The sequence below is a fragment of the Nicotiana tabacum genome, chromosome 6 (assembly GCF_000715075.1).
Source record: "Nicotiana tabacum cultivar K326 chromosome 6, ASM71507v2, whole genome shotgun sequence".
Taxonomy (NCBI): domain Eukaryota; kingdom Viridiplantae; phylum Streptophyta; class Magnoliopsida; order Solanales; family Solanaceae; genus Nicotiana; species Nicotiana tabacum.
This window is the reverse complement of record NC_134085.1, coordinates 215262242-215284160: the sequence shown is the minus strand read 5'-3', so window position 1 is coordinate 215284160 and position 21919 is coordinate 215262242. Positions and strand designations below refer to the sequence as shown.

Below are 21919 nucleotides of genomic sequence, written 5' to 3'. Positions count from 1 at the left end.
ACAGGCAATATAAGAAAGCTGTTACCCCACCATTTATCCTCAGCCCACTACGATGGTCCAAACAGCTAAAAGCTGCAAGCATTGGCCAACCCATAATCCTCAACTACTGGGTGGTTTGGATATCGTTACAGCCACTGTTTGTTGGGTACTATATAAAAACACGCCCAAAGGGACGAAACACTTGAGCACAAATTAGACCGTAGGACCACGAGGACACTGGTTCAACCATCATAAAATTTGCCTCTTCACTCGATGTTAACTAGCTTTGTATACATTTCTAATTTCCATATATTTTACATGTGAAATGGAAGAACCTGTAAAAAAGGGCAGAGAACTTTACACAAAACTTCCTATTAACTGCTGCAACCTAAAAAGTGTCAGTGTCTAAGAGAGTCTAAGGGCCATTTCTTGAAGAAGTGCCCGCTTCTGTGATGCATCGATCACTTGATTGGATTCCGCATTCTCAAGCACATCGGCAATTATTGCTGCTGCATGACCTAGAGGTTCTTCTGCTGCTCTCTTCAGCATGAAGGCCTGTAACAGCAGCAGGGTCAAATTATAGATGCTGAATTAGTTCAATAAATTTAACGTGAAAACCCATTTTCCCTCCCCCTCTCCCCACTCTTGGAAAAAACAAAGCATACGCAAGTGTAATTGACCTGTCCATGATGTGTTATTGTCAATGTACATGGTTGCTGATACCAGGGTTCTCCATCTATTTGAACAGGAAATCCAGCAAAAAGTTGAATTTTGATCAATTGCCCCTGTGCAAGCCTCCGAGCTTTCGAAAGCCCCACCTGTTTGCAAGAGCAGTAACCTTATCACAAAAGAGTGAAATAAAAGCAGAAAGATCAAATAGACACATCATGTCAATAACCATCAAAAACTGCTCTTCCAGTTATACAACTGCAGCAAATCTTGTCAGAGGATCAGCAGATGTAATTACTGAACGCCTCTCCAGTAAGGATATGAACACACAACATAGACAACTGCCCGAGAGGAAGCTACTTTAACACTCTGTGAAAATTTTCCTCAACAAAAAAGAAACAGCTTCCACAGGACCATGAAAATTACTTTTGCTACACTTAACGTCTCAGAAATCGTTTCCTATATACCTGAAGCTTCCCAAGATGCCAGGTCCCAGAAATGCTGACAACCTCCAGCATCTTGTCATGCATGGATTGAGGATCAAGATTGTCATAAGTTTCATCTTCGTTCTGCCACAAGTCTACTCCGCCCATGTAGCTTCCAATATTAGCTACAAGAACACCTTCTGCATCCTACAGATCAAGTCACAAAGTAATAACTCATCATTAAAGATTAATAATCTTTTAGTTGCTGAAGGTGGTTTCAAGACCGTGATGACTCTAAAACATCTTTAAGAAGAATATACAGAATTATCCACCAAATTTCCCTTATAAACTTTTGGACCTTTTATCATGATAGAAGATTTCCTAGTATCTCCAGAGAGTTCGATAGTATTATTGCAACTTATATAAGAATGATGAGAGTCACTAAAAGATAGACTGCAGTAAGAATCACATATCAAATGACTAAAAGTAGATATTCGAAGCAAAAATGTTTTTTCCACAAGAATAGTTAAGCCTTTTGTCACCACCTCAGGAACCTCAATCTCAACACCATCAACTTCCACCCTAACTTGCCATGGAAAATCTGCAAATGTCCGATCCATGATACTCTTAGCACCTTCTCTGGCATAAAGAACTTTGTTCATAAACTGCAGCAGTTTTGCAACCGAAAAAAAAAAAAAAATATCAGTCACAAATGCATATAAAATAGAAAGGAGACATACATGGAAGATAACTCTCAGTTACGCCAAAAAAATTCCATACGATCCTACAAACAAGAGATGCATGAATACATAGATGATGCAATTCATTACATAAGTCAAAGCAAACTTTAAATTATACAGACCTATTTCTTTATCAAACTAAATTCACAAACCCAATTATCATGCTCCACATGATCTTATAGAAGATGATCTGCATACCTGATTGTAGAACTTCTCGGGGTTTTCCTCCCTCATATTATGGATTTCTAATGCAACCTTTGCATCACAGCCAACCCCTGGAACATCAATAACGAACACTAATCAAAATTTGCAACCAAAAAAAAAATTAGAATTGAAAAAAACACTGGAAAAGGGAGATGATGATCATAACATTCTCCAATAAAGCAAACTTAATATATCATCTGCCGTCCAAAGAAGAACAGTTACCATACCAAGGTAGTTGTTCAAGAACTTCGGGGCTTGAAGCAGCTTGCCTTGTTGGTCTAAGATAGAAACTTTCCATCGATCAAGGATAGTTACTGCAGCTTGTTCAATATCATGCAAAAGTGTGCAAAGACCACCTTGTCTCTCTACAGAACCCAAGCCACCTCCCCAGGAAAGAACTCGAGCCAAATCATTTCCTGTCCCAGCGGGAAGTATTGCCACTGGTGGAGGAGAAACATAGTTTTGTTTATCTACGGCATTCAAAACCCAGCCTACAGTACCATCACCTCCACATACAAGAACCCGGAAGTGAGGCACCCTTCTAAAAAGATGCAGACCGACTTCGGGCCCATCGGTTGAACTCAACTCAAAGACCTAATTAGCATATCCATGAAAAATCAGATCAACACATTGGCTCGCTGGCAAAAACATTCATGAATCTACTGAAAAAGCTGGACCACAAAGTAGCCTTTAAACAGAAAAGACTAGACATCTTTAATGATGTTCATAAGGCATATAATCAAGTAGCATAAAAGGAAATTAGCACTCCCCCGCACCGAAACCTGTAAAGGGATAATGTATTTATCTATCACCACATTTGTTCCTCTGCCCGATAGAGATCTGCCTAAGTCTAATTTACAACATTCACCAAAATACCAAGATTATACAAGTCAATCGTTGATAATGAAACATTATTAGGCGGTACATTTACAATTATCCAAGGAATGTGTTACGACACTTTCAAAAGCATGTTGGCAGATAAAATAGGGCTCATAGAATCTTTTTAGCAGCTACAAGCGCAAGCCCTCTAAGCCATTTAAAGGACAGGTGAATTAACTAACCACCTATGGTGGTAACATTCCTCAAAATGTAATTGTTGCACTGATTAACACATTACTACCGATAGATAAATAGAGAGAGCAAGAATTATTCACAAGCTGGATGCTAAAATAACAGTGAGTAGCTAAGGAGCTTCACCTCACCTGCACTGGATTTAATAAAAGGTTTAACCGCTGCCTAAGTGAATCTCCTCGTTGAGCTCCACTTTTCTTGTTTATAAAAACTAGCAAAGGCCTGGCATCTGGAGGCAAATCAGTCAATTCATATTTCTGCCTTATCCCTATTAATTGAGATTCATCCCTCTGATTAATGGATGAACTCCTCTTGAAGCTGGGTATAGATATCATCTTTTTCACACCACTGTCTTGCTGCTGATCCACACCCTCTCTATTTACACAGCCATTGCATTTTTCCTCTATTCTACAATTACCATTTACTTGATGACTATCAGCAGTGCTTTCAGCAGTTGTGTCCCCAGTAGCATCACCATTGCTTGTCTCTGCAGAGGTCCCATTCCCATGTTTCTCATTACTGTGTTTGTATTTCTTGCTTTGACTTATTATACTAGCACGCACTGAAGATGCAATCTCGTTGGCTCCTTGTGTGATAGAACTCAGCAGTCCGCCCGCAGAAGTCCTGTTAAGCTCTTTCACATAAAGTGGCGATAGAATAAGCCTTCTGAAAGGGCCCAGGTCACAAATATCACCAGTTTCATTGAACATATTGGCATGACAATCAACATGAACTAGACGCTGACACCACAGGCAACACCATATAGGGGACCCACCAAGAAATGAACTATTGCATGGCTCTTCACAGTAGCTGCAGAAGTAAGATTCATCAGGTTGATCAGCTACCTCTGTCCAGCGCACTGCCCACTGATGTACCACATTAGGGTATCCAAACATAGATACACATTTGCAATCCTTGTGAGCACTAGATGAGCAACTCAGATGAGCTGCCGCGCCACATATGCTGCAACGATTAAAGAAACTTTCCGAAGCCACAATTGGGCCAAGAGTCTGAGATGGAGAAATGGACTTTAGACAGACACCGCAATTTAAACTTTTCCCTCGAGAAACAGTTTCTAAAGCCCAAGTATGAGGAGCCACAGGGACCTTATTCCTTGTTTTCGGGTTTTTCTTTGATCTGGCTATGGCTTTCATCCAACTACCATTTGTGCTCCTTCTCCACTGGAAAGCTGTGTAAAGTATAGTTAAAATTCCAACTAAACCAGCAATGACACAGGAGACAATAAACAGAGGGGATTCTGCCATCTCAGAAGGATTTTTGCTGATCCAGCTAAGAAGTGGAAGCTCTGATTCTCTAAAGTCTTCCATATTAAAATTCTATAATTCCATATTTGGTACACAAATACAGGTATGTCAGTATAAATCTGAACCTAGGCAAGCATTAGACTATGAATAGCACACCATTCACCTCCTTCACAAACTGCCACAATCTAAAGCCAAGCTGGTGTTAGTATCCTACATTGGGTTTCGTTTTACCCCTAATATGCCATATATTGTAGCTTACTACTTCGAAACCTTTGTCTAGAGATGATGATACTTCACTTCAGCACATCCTTGAAATCCTACTTATTCACTTTGATCCTGGAAGGGCCTTAAACCTTTGAATCAACACAGTAAGAAACAAAAATAACCTGCAAATATGAGAATAAAATTTATATCAGACAAGTGCCCAGAAATATCCCACTAACCCGTGGCGGAATTCTTCTAATGGTAACCTAATTTTAGCTAAGAATAAATTAAACATGCATACAGTATACATTTACCTAACATTAAACAGAGATTAAAACTATTATACTGCATAAATGTTACAAGTTAAAATATACTATGCCATAGCCCATCTGCCACCTCTTGCACAGGGAAACAATTATCATTCCCATTGAGTCAAAAACAATGTACTTGCTTCTCGAATTAAATTGTTTGTAAAACAATCAAACGAAATCTCTAGGAAATGGAAGCAAACCAAAAATAATTAGTTAAAACTGATATTATAACCGACAATCACGAAATGGCTGAAAACTCGTTTTGAAAGGAAGGACGAAGAAAGCAACGTGATCATAGTTCGTGAAAGAAAAAGTCAATCCAATCAACAAAACCATTACAAATTGGTAGTTAATAATCTTACCGTATTAACAAAAGTAAAAAAGAGAGTGGGATTAGCCGCGTTCTCTATTTGTTTCTGTAACAGAGTCGTAGTGCAAAACCCTAGAATCGAAGCAAAGTAAAGCAAAAGCCGAAGCCCAAATCTGCTCTGCTCCCTCTTTTGCTTTAACGGAATGGAGAATTTAATCCTTGTTTTATCTTCTTTTTTTCCTCTGTTGATCGTTATTAAAGTGCGTTAGGCAACGGCTTAATTATGATTTATGAATTTTTAAGTTTCTAGAGATCTTATGTCTTTCCTCCTACATCGGTGATCGTCACGCCTACACGTGGAGCGATTGTATTAGAGAAGAGGGCCCAGCTCTTGTGTATATTGAAGCGGGCCCTACACAATCGGATTTATACTGGAGCAAACGTTGGATACACGCAACTGATCCGTGATCACCTAATGACATGGTAGTGGGCTTTCTTGCCATTGCTCAATTGCCAATAAATATTTTTGAGAAATATATATTTATAGTCGATTTTGAAAATAATAATCGATAAAATATAGTATATATATATTTTAACTAGGGAAAAACTAATTTTACTCGATCGATCAACTTTGTATTCTGTCCTAAATCTTTTTTTTTTCAAATTCAGACGAGATAAAAATAAATTCAATTAGTAAAAAGGTCTGGATAAGCGCGACATATATTTTAGCTCAGGTCCTTAATATTTCTTCCTTAGTAGGGTTTGTGGGGGGGGGGGGGGGGTTGCTGAACGGGTGAGTATAGTTTAGAGGTTACGATTTGAAATTATGCATGTAACCATTTAAAATAGAGAGTACCTTTATATCGGATACGAGAATTTCTTTTGCTTTTTCATATTTATTTTAGAATTGCAATGAAAAAAGTGGTAATAGAGAAACCAAAACTAGAGTAAAGCGTTCCACATGAGGTATCAGCGATGGAACAACATTGCCGACATGACTCGGTAGGTCTATTCAAAACATCTACATCAAAAACATGTATGTTAAGAGTTAAGACTAAAGAATACCAATTAAAAGATCTTTGAAACAAAGTCGCAAAAGTGAGCGTGGTAGAAGAGGAAAGTTGAGGGCATTAAAATATTTTAAGTACCTAAAGGAAAAGAAATTAGTAGAAGATACCAAATATATTAAAATTTGGGACTTTTTTTGGGGAGGGGGAGGGGGGGGGGGGGAACTTCATGTTATCTTTAATAATGCCAGTCAAAAGCAATTGTAAAATAGAAAGAAGAAAAAGCACATGACGATCAGTCTAAAGAGTGAAAACTAGACTACAACCTGCTGTAACTATGATATCTTTTAAATTAGGAAAAGTATTTTTATAGTGTAATTGTCCATGCAGGTTAACATATGAGTTTACGCTTGACATAATTCAAATAAAGTTTAAATTTTATTATACTAATAATGTAAAGCTTTTACAAATTTTATTAGGAAATTTTTTTGTACTTTTGAAGTGCATAGAACTCAGATCCACTCAAAATGTGAAAGATTGGCGCACGTCTAAACATCGAGTATGAGTTTAGCTATTTGAAAACGAAAAATAGTTAAACGTTTTAGCAAAATATTTTCCTCCATATAAAACACACCCTTAACGAGAATAAGAATGTTATGCTCAAAGAGAGGGCAGGCCCAAGTAACATCTTAAAGTACTGAAAGGACAAAACTAGCATACTGATGCAAAAAGAATCCCATGATAAAAGAAGAAAAAAAGGCAAAACATGCAGAAAATTGATTCAACAACACCCTACATCTATATGGTCCAAGCTGAAATTATAAGTTTGAAGCAACTCATGTATTATAATAACGCTTGCTTTCATCTCTCTTAAATGGCAACAGCAATTCTTCCAGCAACTTGGTCGAGATCTCTCTGGCCATTGGATGTGATTCTCCTTCCACTGAAAAAAAAGGAGTAACAAACATCAAACAGTAATACTTCTCTAAGTATCAGAAAGATAATAAGTAGCAGCAGTTCGACACTTAATCTCATCTCAGAGATGACTCCTTCCAATCCCCCTTTTTTAATTTTATGCCTAATTCTCGGGATATTTTATCTTTTTGTGCCGAGGGGTCTATCACAAACAGCCTCTCTACCCCAAGGCAGGGGTAAGGTCTGCGTACACACTACACTCATCAGTGACCAGACCCCACTTGTGGAATTATAATGGGCTGTTGTTATGTTGTTGACTATTTCTCAGGACATATAGAAGAACGAAAAAATAAAAAATCCTGTTTCTGCATATAAAGCATCAGTACAAAATATGGTGTTAGGGGAACTACATCAGCTAAATTCGAATAGCAAAGACTCCAAAATCAGGGGAAACAACTATTATTCTCCTGCTGCATTCCCCATTTCATTCAAATAACATTTCAAAAATGAGATGTCAATCCCAGGAGTTTTTCCTAAGCAACTGAATTCCGTACCTACAATTTGAAAGATGCAATTTGAATGTGACAAGGATACTTACCCCTTGGGATCGAAGTCAATGATGTTCATGTTCTGCAATTGCTGAAGGATGTTGCGGGCAACTGAACCACTGCTCTTGCAGAAATGACGTGGGCGGCTTCCATTCCTCTGGTTACCACCATAAATTCTTCGGAATCCACCAACTCCAAGACCTCCTCTCAGATAGATCTTTCTTGCCATGGAAGCTGTCCATACAATACAAACAGAATGGAAGAAAAGTTAGGAACAGTAATGTTTAGTCACATAATTTACTTCTTCAATGCGAGGAGATAACTGAAATACATACCAGCTCTAATGTAGTACCAATCAGGGTCGTATGGGGCAAGCTCTTTCAGTTTACCAGTCTTGACGATGTCAGTCCACTCAGGAAGCTCCATCTATGAAATTGAAAATTAATAAGCAGCAAACTAATGAGATAACTGTGGTTTTTATCTCACATTCCGAACCAAATTACAGCAGCAATCTTGACCAAAACTAAATCAAAAAGGAGGGGGACAAATAGACAGCCTACTATAGCAAAAGGGCAGACAGGCACTCTCCCTATTGATCATAATACATAATAGCTTTTAACTGAGATATCAGACAACTTTTGACCTTAAAACAAGCCATCTCACTCTATCACCACATACTACATTTATATGACTGTAAACAATATAGAAATGGAATGTATGTAAAATTAATAAAATATGGCAACAAATTCAAGTACAAACAGAAGTAATAGCTTTCAGTCTTTAACAGGATCTAGCAGACAAATGTTCTCTCAATTTAGAGTGTCTGGTTATATGATTTTTATTTTAAACACAACCGCTTTCAGGCCAACATCCATAGTCATGTACAATCATGAATAGATTGGACGACTATGTCAATCAAACTTCTACAGCTATAATACTTATTAGCGAACACTAGTAAATACACTGAAAGGACATCTTAGCCAGAAATAAAAGTAAACCACCACACATAAAACATAGAGACACGATAGAATATCACTGATCAGATTACAAACATACACGCAAATTAAAATAGGAAAGATACTCCATCAAATAAATTTGTAAACTTGAGAAACTTTACACTACGGAAAAATGGACAAATTTGTAAACTAGAAAACTTTACACTATGGAGAAATGGATATATCTATAGTTTACAAAGAGAAGTGGATTTGAGAGAAGAATGATAAAGAGAGAGGCAGACCTTGCCGGAACGCTTGAGGTGAGCGGCGTAAGCTTTCACGAACTCGTGAGGTGAAACATCCTTTACATTTCTCGCTGGCTCCATTTTTGGCTCTGCTGCTACTGCGGCGCCTGTGCGTCTCTCTCCTACGAGTTGCAGCAAGGGTTTGTAAGGTAACAAGAAGGATGCTAGGGTTTATATTTGTGGAATATCGATCATAAAAGGGCCTCCCTGTTTTATAATAAGCCCATTATATTCGGGCTTCACGAAAGAAAGCCCAATGACCTCGTTTTATAACATTATATGGGCTTCACCTAAGAAAAAGCCCAACATCTGTTGTCAGTTAACATAAGGAGAATGATACAAACAGGACATTCGGTGAAACTAGGGGTGTCAAACGGGTGGGTCGGGTCGAATATGAGCGGGTTAAAAACAGGTAATTCAAAAAACGGATAAATTATTCGGTCCCATCCGTATTTGAGACGGATAAAAAATGAGTTATCCGACGGATATTATGGATATCCATATTATCCATGGCTTCTTGAATATGACCGCTTATAGGAGAATTCCTAGTCTTTTAAACTTGAGGAACCCCTAATTTGAGGCTTTATAAATATAAAAGTTAAACACATTAGTTATCCATTGGTTAACCATTTTCTAAGTAGATAATATGATTCTTATCCATATTTGACCCGTTTTTAAAAAGTTCATTATCCAACCCATTTTTAATGGATAATATGGATAGATAACTATTTTTTTTTAACTATTTTGCCACCTCTAGGTGAAACTATTAATTTTTTGAAACAGGTAATAAAAATTTAGAAAAAAGTAATGTCAGCATTTTAAAGTTTGCTCGCCAGGACTTTTCTCGATTGTCAGAATTTTAAACCACACGACAGTTACGGTGATTGTATGATGTTGCCACAAATTATGAATTCACCAGGACTTTTCAACATTGTGGCTGGAAATTCTAGTGATCCTCTAAATTTCCGGTGCTTCAAAATTCTGGCGGGTATTTAAACTTTTTGTCACGACCCCAAATGCTCCGGTCGTGATGAGACTATCGCAGTACTAGGCAAACCAACCCAACAAGTAACCACAGTGAATTCTTTTTATAAAACTATTTTTCTAAAACCGATTAAGTCTCAAATTCTCATATAAAATATATAAATCAACGGAAATATGTGATATCAATACAAAATATACCAACACAATCCAACAATCCGGTGTCACTAGTCATGAGCCTCTAAATACAACTAAGACACTATCTAAATAATACAAAATAAGTCCGAAACAACAAAATACTAAAATAGGAAGGAGGAAGGTAGGGTTGCGAACGTCGTGCAGCTACCTTGCGATCTCCGGTAAAGCTCTGAGAGTGCTGAAAGCTCTCACTCTGATGCTCGGGCACTTGGACCTGCACACAAGGTACATGGAGTAACATGAGTACGTCAACTCTGTAAGTAACTAAAATAAATAAGGTATGAGTGCAGTGACGAGCAGTTAAAAATCAGATAAGAGTTTTCAACAGATATATTAAGTCAAACTCAGCAGTTCAATAGCCGGTTACCTCATAAAACTTCAGTTTCAATTAAAATACTTTGAAATCATTTATTCAACATTTTTCAATAGAGGCTCAGCATAAAAAGAAGAGTGAAAACAGCAAAATATCATAACGGGCCCCTCGGGCAAGGTATCACTCATAAGTATAGCCTCTCGGGCAAGCCTCTCAGTCACTCGTGACTCAACTCTCGTCAATCAGTACTCACACTCAGCACTCCGGCTCAATAGATATCTCATAATAATAATAATAATAATAGTAATAACCGATGTGGCGTGCAGCCCGATCCATAGTTTATAGTCGACTACGCTCACTGGGGGTGTACAGACTCCGGAGGGGCTTCTACAGCCCAAGTGTCATATCGTTGTGGCGCGCATCTCGATCTAATATATATCATTGCGGCGTGCAGCTCGATCTATATAAGTATCGCTGCGGCGTGCAGCCCGATCCATGATGTATATATATATATAAAATCCTCACTATTAGGTCCTCAACTTCTCTCAGTCATTAACCTCACAGCCACTCGGGCATAACAGTGGAAATCAGGGAACTCAACCCAAACAGTTTTCATATATTAAGAAGTAGAGTAATGAAATTGGATTTAAACAATAAATAGGTAAAAATATGACTGATGATATGCTTTCAAAATAAATAGAGTGATGAATGTAGTAAAAATACCCCTAAGGGTCTAAACAGGTCGACACAGGGCCCCAAACATGGCGTACAACCCAAAATATAGTATCAATCTCTAAAATACGGAATATCATAAGATTTTAAATCAAATACGCAGCTTAATAGCCGCTACGGGACGAACCAAGTCACAAATTCCTACAGGTGCACGCCCACATGCTTGTCACCTAGCATGTGCGCCACCTCATTTATCAAAACAATACGAAATATCGGAGTTTCATACCCTCAGGTCTAAATTTACAATGGTTACTTACCTCAAACCGGATGGAATACTACTCCGCGATGCCCTTGCCTCTCGACTCGACCTCAACTTGCGTCGAATCTATCCAAAATCAGAATTACAACATCAATATATGCTAAGGGAACGAAGCCCATGCGTAAATAATCAAATTATATCAAAAATCTCAAAATTGGTCCAACCCGACCCCCGAGCCTACATCTCGAAATTCAATAAAAGTCACATCAATAGAACCTTATCCTCCCATGAGTCCATACATACCAAGAACATCAAATTCCGACCACAAACGGCCCTTCAAATCCTCAAATCAAAGTCTCCAATTTCAAGCCATAACTCCCCAATTTTAGGCTTCAAATCCCACTAATTTCATGTTTAAACAAGTAAGAATCAACATAGTATCGAGTTTTAGGTTCATTAATCTTACCTCAAAGAAGTTCTCTTGAATTCCCATTTCAATCTCCCCCAAGAAGCTCCAAAACCGACTCAAAAATGGTGAACTATGGCCAAAAATTGCGAAAATGGTCTTTTAAACATTCTGCCCAGCGATTTAAATTCCTTAATTGCGATCGCGGAAAGACCATCGCGATCGCGAAGCACAAAATTTGATGACTCAGAATTTACTCTACGCGAACGCGATACACAACAGCCCTATACCTACACGATCGCGAACCAGGGATCGCTTTCGCGATGAACAAATGCGTGGTCAACCTCTGGTCCACTTAACCTTATGCGAACGCGCCCTAACCCATGCATTCGCGATTCTTTACCTGAACAACTCTTGCGATCGCAGCTCCAAGTAAGCGAACGTGAAGAACAAACTGGATTGCCCCTAAAAATGCTCTACGCGATCGCGAGCCTCCTCACGCGATCGCGAAGAAGAAATATCTGCAATAGAACTGAAGGAAAAATCTACAACTTTTCAAACATGAACTTGATCCGTTTGACCACCCGAGACTCACCCGAGGCCCTCGGGACCCCAACCAAACATGCCAACATATCCCATATCATCATTCAAACTTGTTCCAACCTTTGGAAAACTCAAAACAATATCAAAACATCAAATCAACCACGGATTCAAGCCTAAGAATTCCAAAAACTTCCGAATTCTGATTTCGATCAAAAAGTATATCAAACCTCGTCTGAATGACCTGAAATTTTGCACACACGTCACAAATGACACGACGGACCTACTTCAACTTCCGGAATTCCATTCCGACCCCTATATCAAAATCTCCCCTATCAACCGGAAAATGCCAAAATTCCAATTTCGCTAATTCAAGCCTAAATCTACTCCGGACCTCCAAAACCCATTCCGGTCACGCTCCTGAAACTCCTTGGCCAGATTGCGTAATATTTGCAATTTGTATCCAGAGTTTAAAGTAGTGAGCGTTGCAACCCTATCTCTTAAGTAGGGGTGTACATATGTCGGATTGGTTCGAATTTTTTAATTACCAAACCAAATCAATGGTATCGGATTTTAAATCTATAAACCAAACCAACAAAGTCGAGGTTTTTAATCTCGATTTTATTGGGGTTTTCGATTTTTTCGAATTTTCGGATTTTGTTGGTAAAGTCTTCATAGCACAAAATATGTAACTTGTTCTCTAAATATTTCTTAGTCCTAATAAGATACAACTATATAATGTATTTTTCAAGAAAATAACATAATAATATGGGATAAATCACGTCATTAACTAAATTATTCTATAATAAAAATAATAAATTGCATAAAGCAAATATTGATATTTAATAAGTCATAATAAAAATTAACATAATCTAAAAAAATACTTTATAGGTCATGCTAAAATAAGTATATCTAATAAGTACTATTAATTAAGCACATAGAAAAAGATATATTAAGTTATGCATTTTTATTATAAACCAATGTAAAACTAAAAGATAGGTATCCAATACTATTGTCATTCCTAGTGTTGAGTTAATTTTTTTGTTAGCATTAGTATTGATTTGAAATTTATTTGAGTTACTACATTTATGGGCTATAAAATTTATTTACCATTCAAGAATGTTAAGTCCAAACTTGAAATAATATGTTAAAAGATAAAATTGTAAAAAAGTGTTTTGCAATATAATTTATAACTGTTTTGTCACGACCCTAAACCGGACCCGGTCGTGATGGCGCCTATCGTGAACAAGGCCAGCCGACACAAACCCCCAATACCAATTAACAATTATGTAATTCATAATTAAGTCATTAATAAATGAGAAATTCCAAAGTAAAGTGAAATAGAACAAATGCGGAAACAAATACAGCCCGACATCGGGGTGTCACCAGTCATGAGCATCTAAACATAGTCTAAGAGTATGAAAGAGACTACACAGTCTATTACAAAACTAGTACAAAGGAAAGTAAGATAAGAGGGAGAAGCACTGGGCTGCGAACGCCGAGCAGCTACCTAGTGAACTCCGAACAGCCTGCTGGAAGCAATTAGCCCTCGCTAGCAGGACCCGAGACTCCTGAATCTGTACGCAGGGTGCAGAGAGTAATGTGAGTACGCCAACTCAGTAAGTGATAAAAGTAAAGGCAGTTGAGCGATAAGAAAATACGTAAAATACAGCAAAATGCTACAAAGAGGCAGGATAAAACCAATACGATGTAATAAAATAGTGAAAGCTCGTAAAAACATCGTAGTTCAGTAAAAACCTCTTTAAAACATCTTTTAGCAGTTAAACGAGTGAATGAAAAGCAATGAGAAAAGATAGACACATAAAATCAGCCCTTCAGGCTATCTCACAATCACTCGTATCAGCCCCTCGTGCAATAACATGGAACAACATCAGCCCCTCGGGCTATATCATATCACAAACTGGGTACCCGCTCAATAGGGGTGTACAGACTCCGGGAGGGGCCTCTTACGGCCCAAACGCAAAAACAAGCCATCTCATGGCATAATCAAATAGGCTTTCCGCCTCATATCAAGCCAACTCGTGGTGTACAACTAAGGCCATCGGCTAAAAATCATGAATCAACACAATACCGCTGCGGCATGCAGCCCAATCCTATAATAACCTCACAACACAGGCCCTCGGCCCTACTCAGTCAGAAATCTTAAAAAGCCACTCGGTCATAGTAAATATGATGCTCAGCCCAAAATATCATTTAAGATGTCAAAACAGAGTAAACACGGCTGAGTTATGAAAGCAATAGAATATAGCATGACTGAGTGTAAGCACGTGATTTTTGCCCTATATGAGAATTACTCCCAAAAAAATTCAAAAATAAAATGATTTTTCTTTGGTGTGCAATTTTGTGATATTTTGTTATATTTTGAATAATTATTGGCATTTGTCTGTGCGTGTTTATTTGTTAAATTAACAAAAAATACAAAAATATGTCGCATTTTACATGTAGGATTTAATTCTACAATTGTTAGTAATTAAATTTGTTTTACAAAAATTAAAAATTACAAAATAGGCATCGTTTGTATTTCTAGCATTTAATGTCCAAATATACGATTTTATGCTTAATTAATACTTAATTGTGCGTTAATTGTTATTGGGAGTTAATTTGCGCTTTTATAACTTAATTTAGTTCTTAATAATAGTTTAAGTATTATTATAATTTAGTTTTAGAAAAATAAAAGAAGAAAAAAAGAGCGAAAATGTAAAGAAAGTCGGAATTGGGCCTCTTCTTCGATTTCAAGCCATAGGCCCAAAAAATACCCAATCTTCCCAAACGACCCAGTCCATTTCGAACTGGGTCGACCCAGTCCATAACCCAACATCCTATTATCTTACATTTTACAAAACAAAAACAAAACAAAAAAAAGAAGAAGGAGAAAACCCTAAAACTATACTAACCAATCCGCCCCCCCCCCCTTTCTCTTCATCTTCCCCAAAGCTTCAAACCTTCCAACCATGGCTGCCCCTCTCTCATGCCTTCACCACGCACACACATACACACCTCGTCGTCGCCTCCGAGCAGCCATGGATGCTGTCTCATCTTCTTCATCAAGCTCGTCCACGGCGGACATTGCTTTTGCTTTATATTCCCCGACCAAACGTCGCTCCACCACTGTTGCTGCATTCCTTGTCGTCAACACAGCCGGACGACCACCAGTTTTCGTCGACATCCAGCTCTAAAGTCGACGACCAGAAGCTCCAACGAACTCCATCTTCTCCGACCACCCATGGCTGCGTTTGCTGCGGCATTACGGCGTTGCCGAGCAGCTGTTGCTGCGTCTTTTCTCTTCGTGCTGCTGCTTCACGTTGCTTCTTCTTCAGCCATATCGCTGCTGCTTCCTTCCAGCTGCGTCGATCAGCCTGCTGCTGCCTTTTGCTTGTGACGGACTGCCATTGTTTCATTTTTAAACGATGCCAAACGACCACCTTCTTTGGTCGTCCGTTCGTGGTCGTCTTCGTCGTCATTTGTTCGAGCTTTGGTCGAGGCTCGGACAGATTTGCTTACAATCAAAGTGCGTCGTTGATTCATCTCCGGTTAGTTGTTTTTGAGTTTTATTTTTTGTCCATATTTTGTTTGATATTTTCCGGATCCAAATCATTAAATGATTTAATCCTTGTTTTGTTCGTTGTTCGTCGTTGAAATAATTTTCTAGTGTGTTCATGTTGTTTGTTAAATTAATTTTCAGATTTCAAAATAGAAGTTTAATTAGTTGTTTTCATATTCATTTCATGTTTGTATTATTGTTTAGGTGAATATTTGTTAGTTTGTTGTTTGTTAGATTCAAATTGAAATTTAATTAACTGATTTCTTCAATTTGTTTCATGTGTTTATGTATTGTTAGAAATTGTTAGTATTGTTAAGTTCAAGTTTAAGTTCATAATTGTTTCTTCGTCGATCTTGTTATTTGTTTAAAGAATTTAGTTGTGTTAAAGGAATATATTGATTTAATCGTTTAATCCGTCATGTTTGTTGTGTTAAAATAGATTCATTCATGTTCATGTTTGGATGATCTTGAATCCGAATTTTGTATAGTTTGATTTCTTGTTTACCATTTATGATTATTTCTTGAATTGTTCTCATAATCTTGTTTAAAGTTTAATATAAGAATTGTTTGTTGTAATGTTGTTAGAGTTGATTTTAAGTTCAATATTATTGAATTTAGGAATCTAAATATACTTGTTTGATTGTTGTTGTTGTTTAAATCCGAAAAATAGGTTTGTTGTTGCCAAAAATATTGTTCAATCAAATTTTAGTTGTTCTTGGTTGTTCAATTTGTGTTCATGTGATTTGTTGTTGAAATGTTGTTAAAATCATGTTCATGTGATATTGTTGTTATGATGTTCATCCGTGTTCATATTGTTGTTTGAACATTGTTAGAAATTGATCATATTGTCTATATTTTGGTTAAGTTTGATTAATTGATGTGTTATAGCTGATGGGTAGTTTGGTAAATTTGTAATACGTTCAGGGGTAGTTTGGTAATTTCAGTAAGGTCGGAAGGGGTAGTTTAGGAATTGTACATTTTGTAATTGTTTATTTGAAGCATGGGGGACAAAATGAAATGGGGTGGGTTGTGATATAATTATTTAATATAAAGGGGGGACAAGATTTAATTTAAAGGGGAATCTTGCATTATTTTAAATGAAGCATGGGGGACAAAATGAAATGGGGTGGTGTGATATGTTTATTTAATATAATGGGGATAAGTGGGAAGATAATGAGTTTGGTAGAGAAAATGAGTTGATTTTAATTGATTAAAAGATTTATGGGATGGGTTATAAGAAGTCTTGAAATCAGAATAAAAGGATATACAGACAGACAGAAAAAAAAACGGGAGAGAGAAACGAATCTGAAAATAAGAGAGGAAAAAAAGGGCTGAACATTTAAGAGAGAGAAAATTCCGAAAAAATATTTAAACTTTCAAAAAAAAAAAACTAAAAAAAAATATTCTGTTTTCTTTCATTGTTTGAAATCAGAATTAATTGTTGTGTCATCAAAGCTTGAAGTTTTTGTTTTGGGATTAATACTCCACCGGTTTGCAAACTCTGTTCCTGGGTTGTTACTGTGGTTGGATTGTTGCTGCTGTGCTGTATTGTTATTACTGCTGTTGATTCTCATCTTCATTTTCTTTTGCTTCCAATATCAGGTACACAACTGACACGCTGGTTATTGTAATCCGAAATATGAAGCATGAATACGAAAAAATGAAGAGTTGAAATTCTGAATTATATTTAATTATATTCTGAATTTTATTTGTATGTATAAATTATTTAGCTTGCAAAAATCAGAATCATGTAGATATTTAATACATATAGTGGAACATTCGACGATAGCTTAACAAATGAACTATCTACATCTATTGCCTAAAAATAAATAAATGGTGTAGTAATTCCGTCGAGTCAAAAATCAAACGAATAGGTCATCTAGTAGGAAGTTGGTAGAAATATTGTTTAGTTAAATAATATTGGTTAATTTCAGCATGTAAATGGTCTAGGATTAAAATTAGAATTGCTATGTTTTTTTAATTTGACAAACTGAGAACATGCCTAGTATAATGTAACTAGGTAATAACATGTAAATAAATTAAGATATTTCTCCTTTATTTTGTAGAGACAAATTTCAATAAAAAAATGTAGGCATTTTAGGACTGTCCTTTTAAAAATAAAAATGAGATGAGCCTCGCCCAATAAAATGCACTAACTGCGGGGCCCTCAATAAATGTTTAATTGAGTATTTAGAATTCGGGATGGATTGTTTAGTGAATTCCACAGTCTTACCCATAAATAATAACACGTTAATCGCTTTAGGCATGATTTTAATAATAATACATTCTTAAACACGGGTGCGCATTTATGCGACCCAAATCCAAATCCCAAAATATTGAATAAAAATACGTTCCGGATCGCGGGTGCATTTTATGTGACGCAATCCAAAGACATGTTATTAAACAATGTTCACATTCTTGTAAAAATAATTAAAAAATAATAAAAGCGGTAAAAAGATAAAATTTGCACATAAGTTCATATTTGTATTAAAATCAGATAAATAAGCCGAATATGACAGTTGAGCGACCGTGCTAGAACCACGGAACTCGGGAATGCCTAACACCTTCTCCCGGGTTAACAGAATTCCTTATCCGGATTTCTGGTGCGCAGACTGTTAAACAGAGTCATTCTTTTCCTCGATTCGGGATTAAAATTGGTGACTTGGGACACCCTAAATCTCCCAAGTGGCGACTCTGAAATACATAAATAAATCCCGTTTCGATTGTCCTTTAATTGGAAAAACTCCCTTGCACCCCTCGCGGGGGCGGAAAAAGGAGGTGTGACACTGAGTACAAATATAAAGCCAAAACAATGAGGAATAGTAGTAAAAATTCCCTAAGGGTCTAAAACAGTTGGCACGAGGCCCAAATATGGCATTCAGCCCAAAACATAGTATATCAAACAGTTTTCAATCAAATACGCAGTTAAACAGTCATACGGTACGGACTATGTCACAATCCCCAATGGTGCACGACCCCACACTCGTCATCTAGCGTGTGCGTCACCTCAAAATAGCACAACGATGTGAAATCCAGGGTTTCATACTCTCAGGACAATATTTACAATCATTATTTACCTCAATCCGGTCCGAACCCTAGCCCGCGATGCCCTTGCCTCTTGAATCGGCCTCCGAATGCTCTAAATCTAACCAAAATCAGTACATAACCATCAAAATGTGCTAAGGGAACAAAGCCCACTCGAAAGCAATCAAATTACAACACAAATCCCGAAATTAACCAAAATTCGACCCCCAGGACCACGTCTCGGAATCCAATAAAAATTACATCAATAGAATCCATATCACTCCATGAGTTCATTCATATCAAAAGTACCAAATCCGACCATAAATGACCCCTCGAACCCTTACTCAGAGGTCTCTAATCTCAAGCCCTAGTTTCTTCAATATTTACCTACAATTTTTCATAAATTTCAAGCCTAATCAATGAAATAACACCATAGGAACGAGTTTTATGATTAAAAATCTTACCTCAATGAAGTTCCCTCTGATTCCTTCTCCAAAATCCCCCCAAAACTCCAAAATAGATGTAAAAATGGTGAAGAAAGGCTGAAAATCGCGAAGGAGGGTTTATATACTTTATGGCCTAGGGTTTTCGCACCTGCGGCCCAATTCCGCTTTTGCGCTACCGCTTCTGCGATCAAGCTCACCGCATCTGCGGTTTTCACTTAAAAACCCCATTCCGCACATGCGGTACCGTAGGTATGCTCAAACAATCGCTTCTGCAGTTCCAGCTCCTATGGCCATTTCCGTATCTGCGACTGTTGGCCCAAGTTCAGATGAAGTTTTGAAGAATGACTAATGAACTCAGTCATGGACTAGGTCCATCATGTGAGACACAATGTTTATCAGCCCATACATGTGAGATGCATGTGAAAGAGATAAGTCTCAAGGATCAAGCAGCAATATTTCCTTAACTGATCGAAAAGGTTGCATATTGGATAAGGAGAGAAGTCTCCTTAAGGGAAGAGAACACAATCCGGATCAAGGATAGGGTTAGAGCTTGTATTGTTCAAGGACTCAACTTCGATAAAAGATCAACAATTGAGTCTCAATCAAACTCTGCTTACTAACTCATTAAATAACTGTGATTGTTCTCTTTTACAGGCATTGCACATACGCAGAAGTTAAACTAAATTGAGAGCAAAAGAGCAAGGCAATTTTGCAAGCAATTTATGTGAGATTTGAGTGTGCACTCCTGAAGCTACTTGAACGAGATAGAAGAACCAGTTCCATTGTGTTTATTCTTATTCTAGTTCAATTGTAGTAGGTGGTTTAAAGTTGTACCTTTCAGCTTTTTGTAGAAGCATTTGTAATAGGTATTTTGAGTGATCAAGTTATAGGCTAACTTGGTTTTGTCGCAATAGTTGAGGCTGTATGCTACAAAGGGATTAGAGTTTATCCTTAGGTTTACAAGAGTTTTGTAAATGTTGTTTTGGCTCATTGATTTTAGTAGATGTTTGGGAAAATCCTATTGAGTAGTAGATCATGTTTTTTTCACCTTTTGAGTTAGATTTTTTCCACGTAAATCTCTGTGTTCTTTATTTTATGTACTTATTATTCCGCAAACAGTAGTAGTTAGAACACTTAGAAGAACCAGGTTCTTCTAGAGCGAAAATTGGGTAACACACAAATCACCCCCCCTCTTGTGTGGTATTGGCGTTTAGAACATCAATTGGTATCAGATCGGGTTATCCTTGAAGAGGCTAACACCTTAGGAAAGATCAACATGAGTGCACCACCTGGTAACTGGGAAGGGCAATCCACTACTAGGCCCCCACTTTTCAATGGCTTGTACTACTTTTGGTGGAAGAATAGAATGAGGGACCATATCATGGGGGAGGACTATGAACTTTGGGACATAGTCACTGATGGTCCTCTAGCAACAACCAAGAAGACTGCTGAAGGATTGGAGGTGCCAAAAACAAGAGCTGATTGCACTGCTGAAGACTTGAAGAAGTGGGAGAAGAATGTTAAGGCCAAGAAATGGCTTGTGTGTGGACTTGGACCAGATGAGTACAGCAGGATCCAAAGCTATAATTCTGCCAAGGAAATCTGGGACACCTTGCAAGTGGCTCATAAAGGAACACCTCAAGTAAAGAGGTCCAGAGGAACACTGTTGTATTCTCAATATGAGAATTTTACTATGAAGGAAGGAGAAACCATCCAAGAGATGTACACTAGGTTCACCACACTGACAAATGAACTTAAGTCTCTTGGAAGGATTATTCTGGAAGAAGACAAGGTTGAGAAAATCTTGACAAGAGTTCTGCCAGTTGCTTGGGAGAGCAAAATCACTGCTATTCAGGAATCTAAAAATACTGCTACCCTCAAGCTGGATGAACTGATTGGAAATCTTACTGCCTATGAATTGAGAAGGCAAACCATGAAGATGGATGCTCCCAAGAAGGAAAGAAGTCTGACTCTCAGAATCTCTGAAGGTTCAGATCTGGAGGATGATGAAATAGCTATGATCACTAGGGACTTCAAAAAGTATCTGATGAGAGGAAAGGGTTCTTCAAGAGGAACAACTTTTAACAAACCTAGGGCTCCAGAGAAACAGACCAATGAGGGCTGCTTCAAATGTGGTAAGACTGATCACATGATCAAGAACTGTCCTCAATGGGAGATTGAATGGAAGAAAGAAAGGGCAGAAAGAAGAAACAGGAAGAAGGAACAGGTTCAACCTAGAAGAAACAAAGGGTCAACTAAGGCTATGGTTGCTGCCTAGGGAGAAAATTCAGATGAGGACTCAGAAAATGAAGCTGAAGATGAGCAAGCTCTTATGGCCATCGGAGAATCAAATGATGAACAAGAGGTAAGTATTCTGCATCTTAAAGACAAAATTAAATTTTTGTCTAAAGAAAGGCTGGCTGAGCTATTGTTAGAATTCATTGATGAGTCTGAGATAGTCAACAATGAGAAGGAAGTTCTATCTAGGGAGTGTGTTATCCTAAAAGCAAAATGCAAAAGTCTAGAGTCTAGGGCTGATGAGAGTGATAACAAAAATGCTGAGTTGAAGAACCAGGTTCTTGAACTTGACAACAGTATTCTAGAACATAGATCTGAAAACCTAAAATTGA

The 21919-nt window shown here is 37.6% G+C and overlaps 2 protein-coding genes across 2 annotated transcripts; both read right to left on the bottom strand.

Annotated features, from left to right (window-relative positions):
- Positions 1 to 220: 220 nt before the first annotated feature.
- Positions 221 to 5463, bottom strand: LOC107783094 (diacylglycerol kinase 1). The gene is made up of 8 exons (XM_075256684.1): positions 5231 to 5463; positions 3220 to 4739; positions 2245 to 2611; positions 2012 to 2088; positions 1619 to 1738; positions 1116 to 1280; positions 660 to 797; positions 221 to 534 (listed from the first exon to the last, which is right to left on the bottom strand). The coding sequence occupies exons 2-8, from the start codon at positions 4414 to 4416 to the stop codon at positions 385 to 387; spliced, it is 2214 nt and encodes a 737-aa protein (XP_075112785.1). The 5' UTR covers positions 4417 to 4739; positions 5231 to 5463; the 3' UTR covers positions 221 to 384.
- Positions 5464 to 6774: 1311 nt separating this feature from the next.
- On the bottom strand, positions 6775 to 9068 carry LOC107783104 (small ribosomal subunit protein eS19x-like). The gene is made up of 4 exons (XM_016604071.2): positions 8886 to 9068; positions 7984 to 8074; positions 7699 to 7882; positions 6775 to 7128 (listed from the first exon to the last, which is right to left on the bottom strand). The coding sequence occupies exons 1-4, from the start codon at positions 8967 to 8969 to the stop codon at positions 7056 to 7058; spliced, it is 432 nt and encodes a 143-aa protein (XP_016459557.1). The 5' UTR covers positions 8970 to 9068; the 3' UTR covers positions 6775 to 7055.
- Positions 9069 to 21919: the final 12851 nt, after the last annotated feature.

Excerpts from the sequence above, each read along its gene's own strand:
- LOC107783094 (XM_075256684.1), bottom strand. The coding sequence starts at position 4,416 with ATGGAAGACTTTAGAGAATCAGAGCTTCCACTTCTTAGCTGGATCAGC. Across the intron at positions 2,089-2,244 it reads GTTCTTGAACAACTACCTTG|GGGTTGGCTGTGATGCAAAG; the intron begins GTATGGTAACTG and ends TTGATGTTCCAG. Across the intron at positions 535-659 it reads CAATAACACATCATGGACAG|GCCTTCATGCTGAAGAGAGC; the intron begins GTCAATTACACT and ends CTGCTGTTACAG.
- LOC107783104 (XM_016604071.2), bottom strand. The coding sequence starts at position 8,969 with ATGGAGCCAGCGAGAAATGTAAAGGATGTTTCACCTCACGAGTTCGTG. Across the intron at positions 8,075-8,885 it reads ACCTCAAGCGTTCCGGCAAG|ATGGAGCTTCCTGAGTGGAC; the intron begins GTCTGCCTCTCT and ends TCAATTTCATAG. Across the intron at positions 7,129-7,698 it reads ATTGACTTCGATCCCAAGGG|TGGAAGGAGAATCACATCCA; the intron begins GTAAGTATCCTT and ends CTTTTTTTTCAG.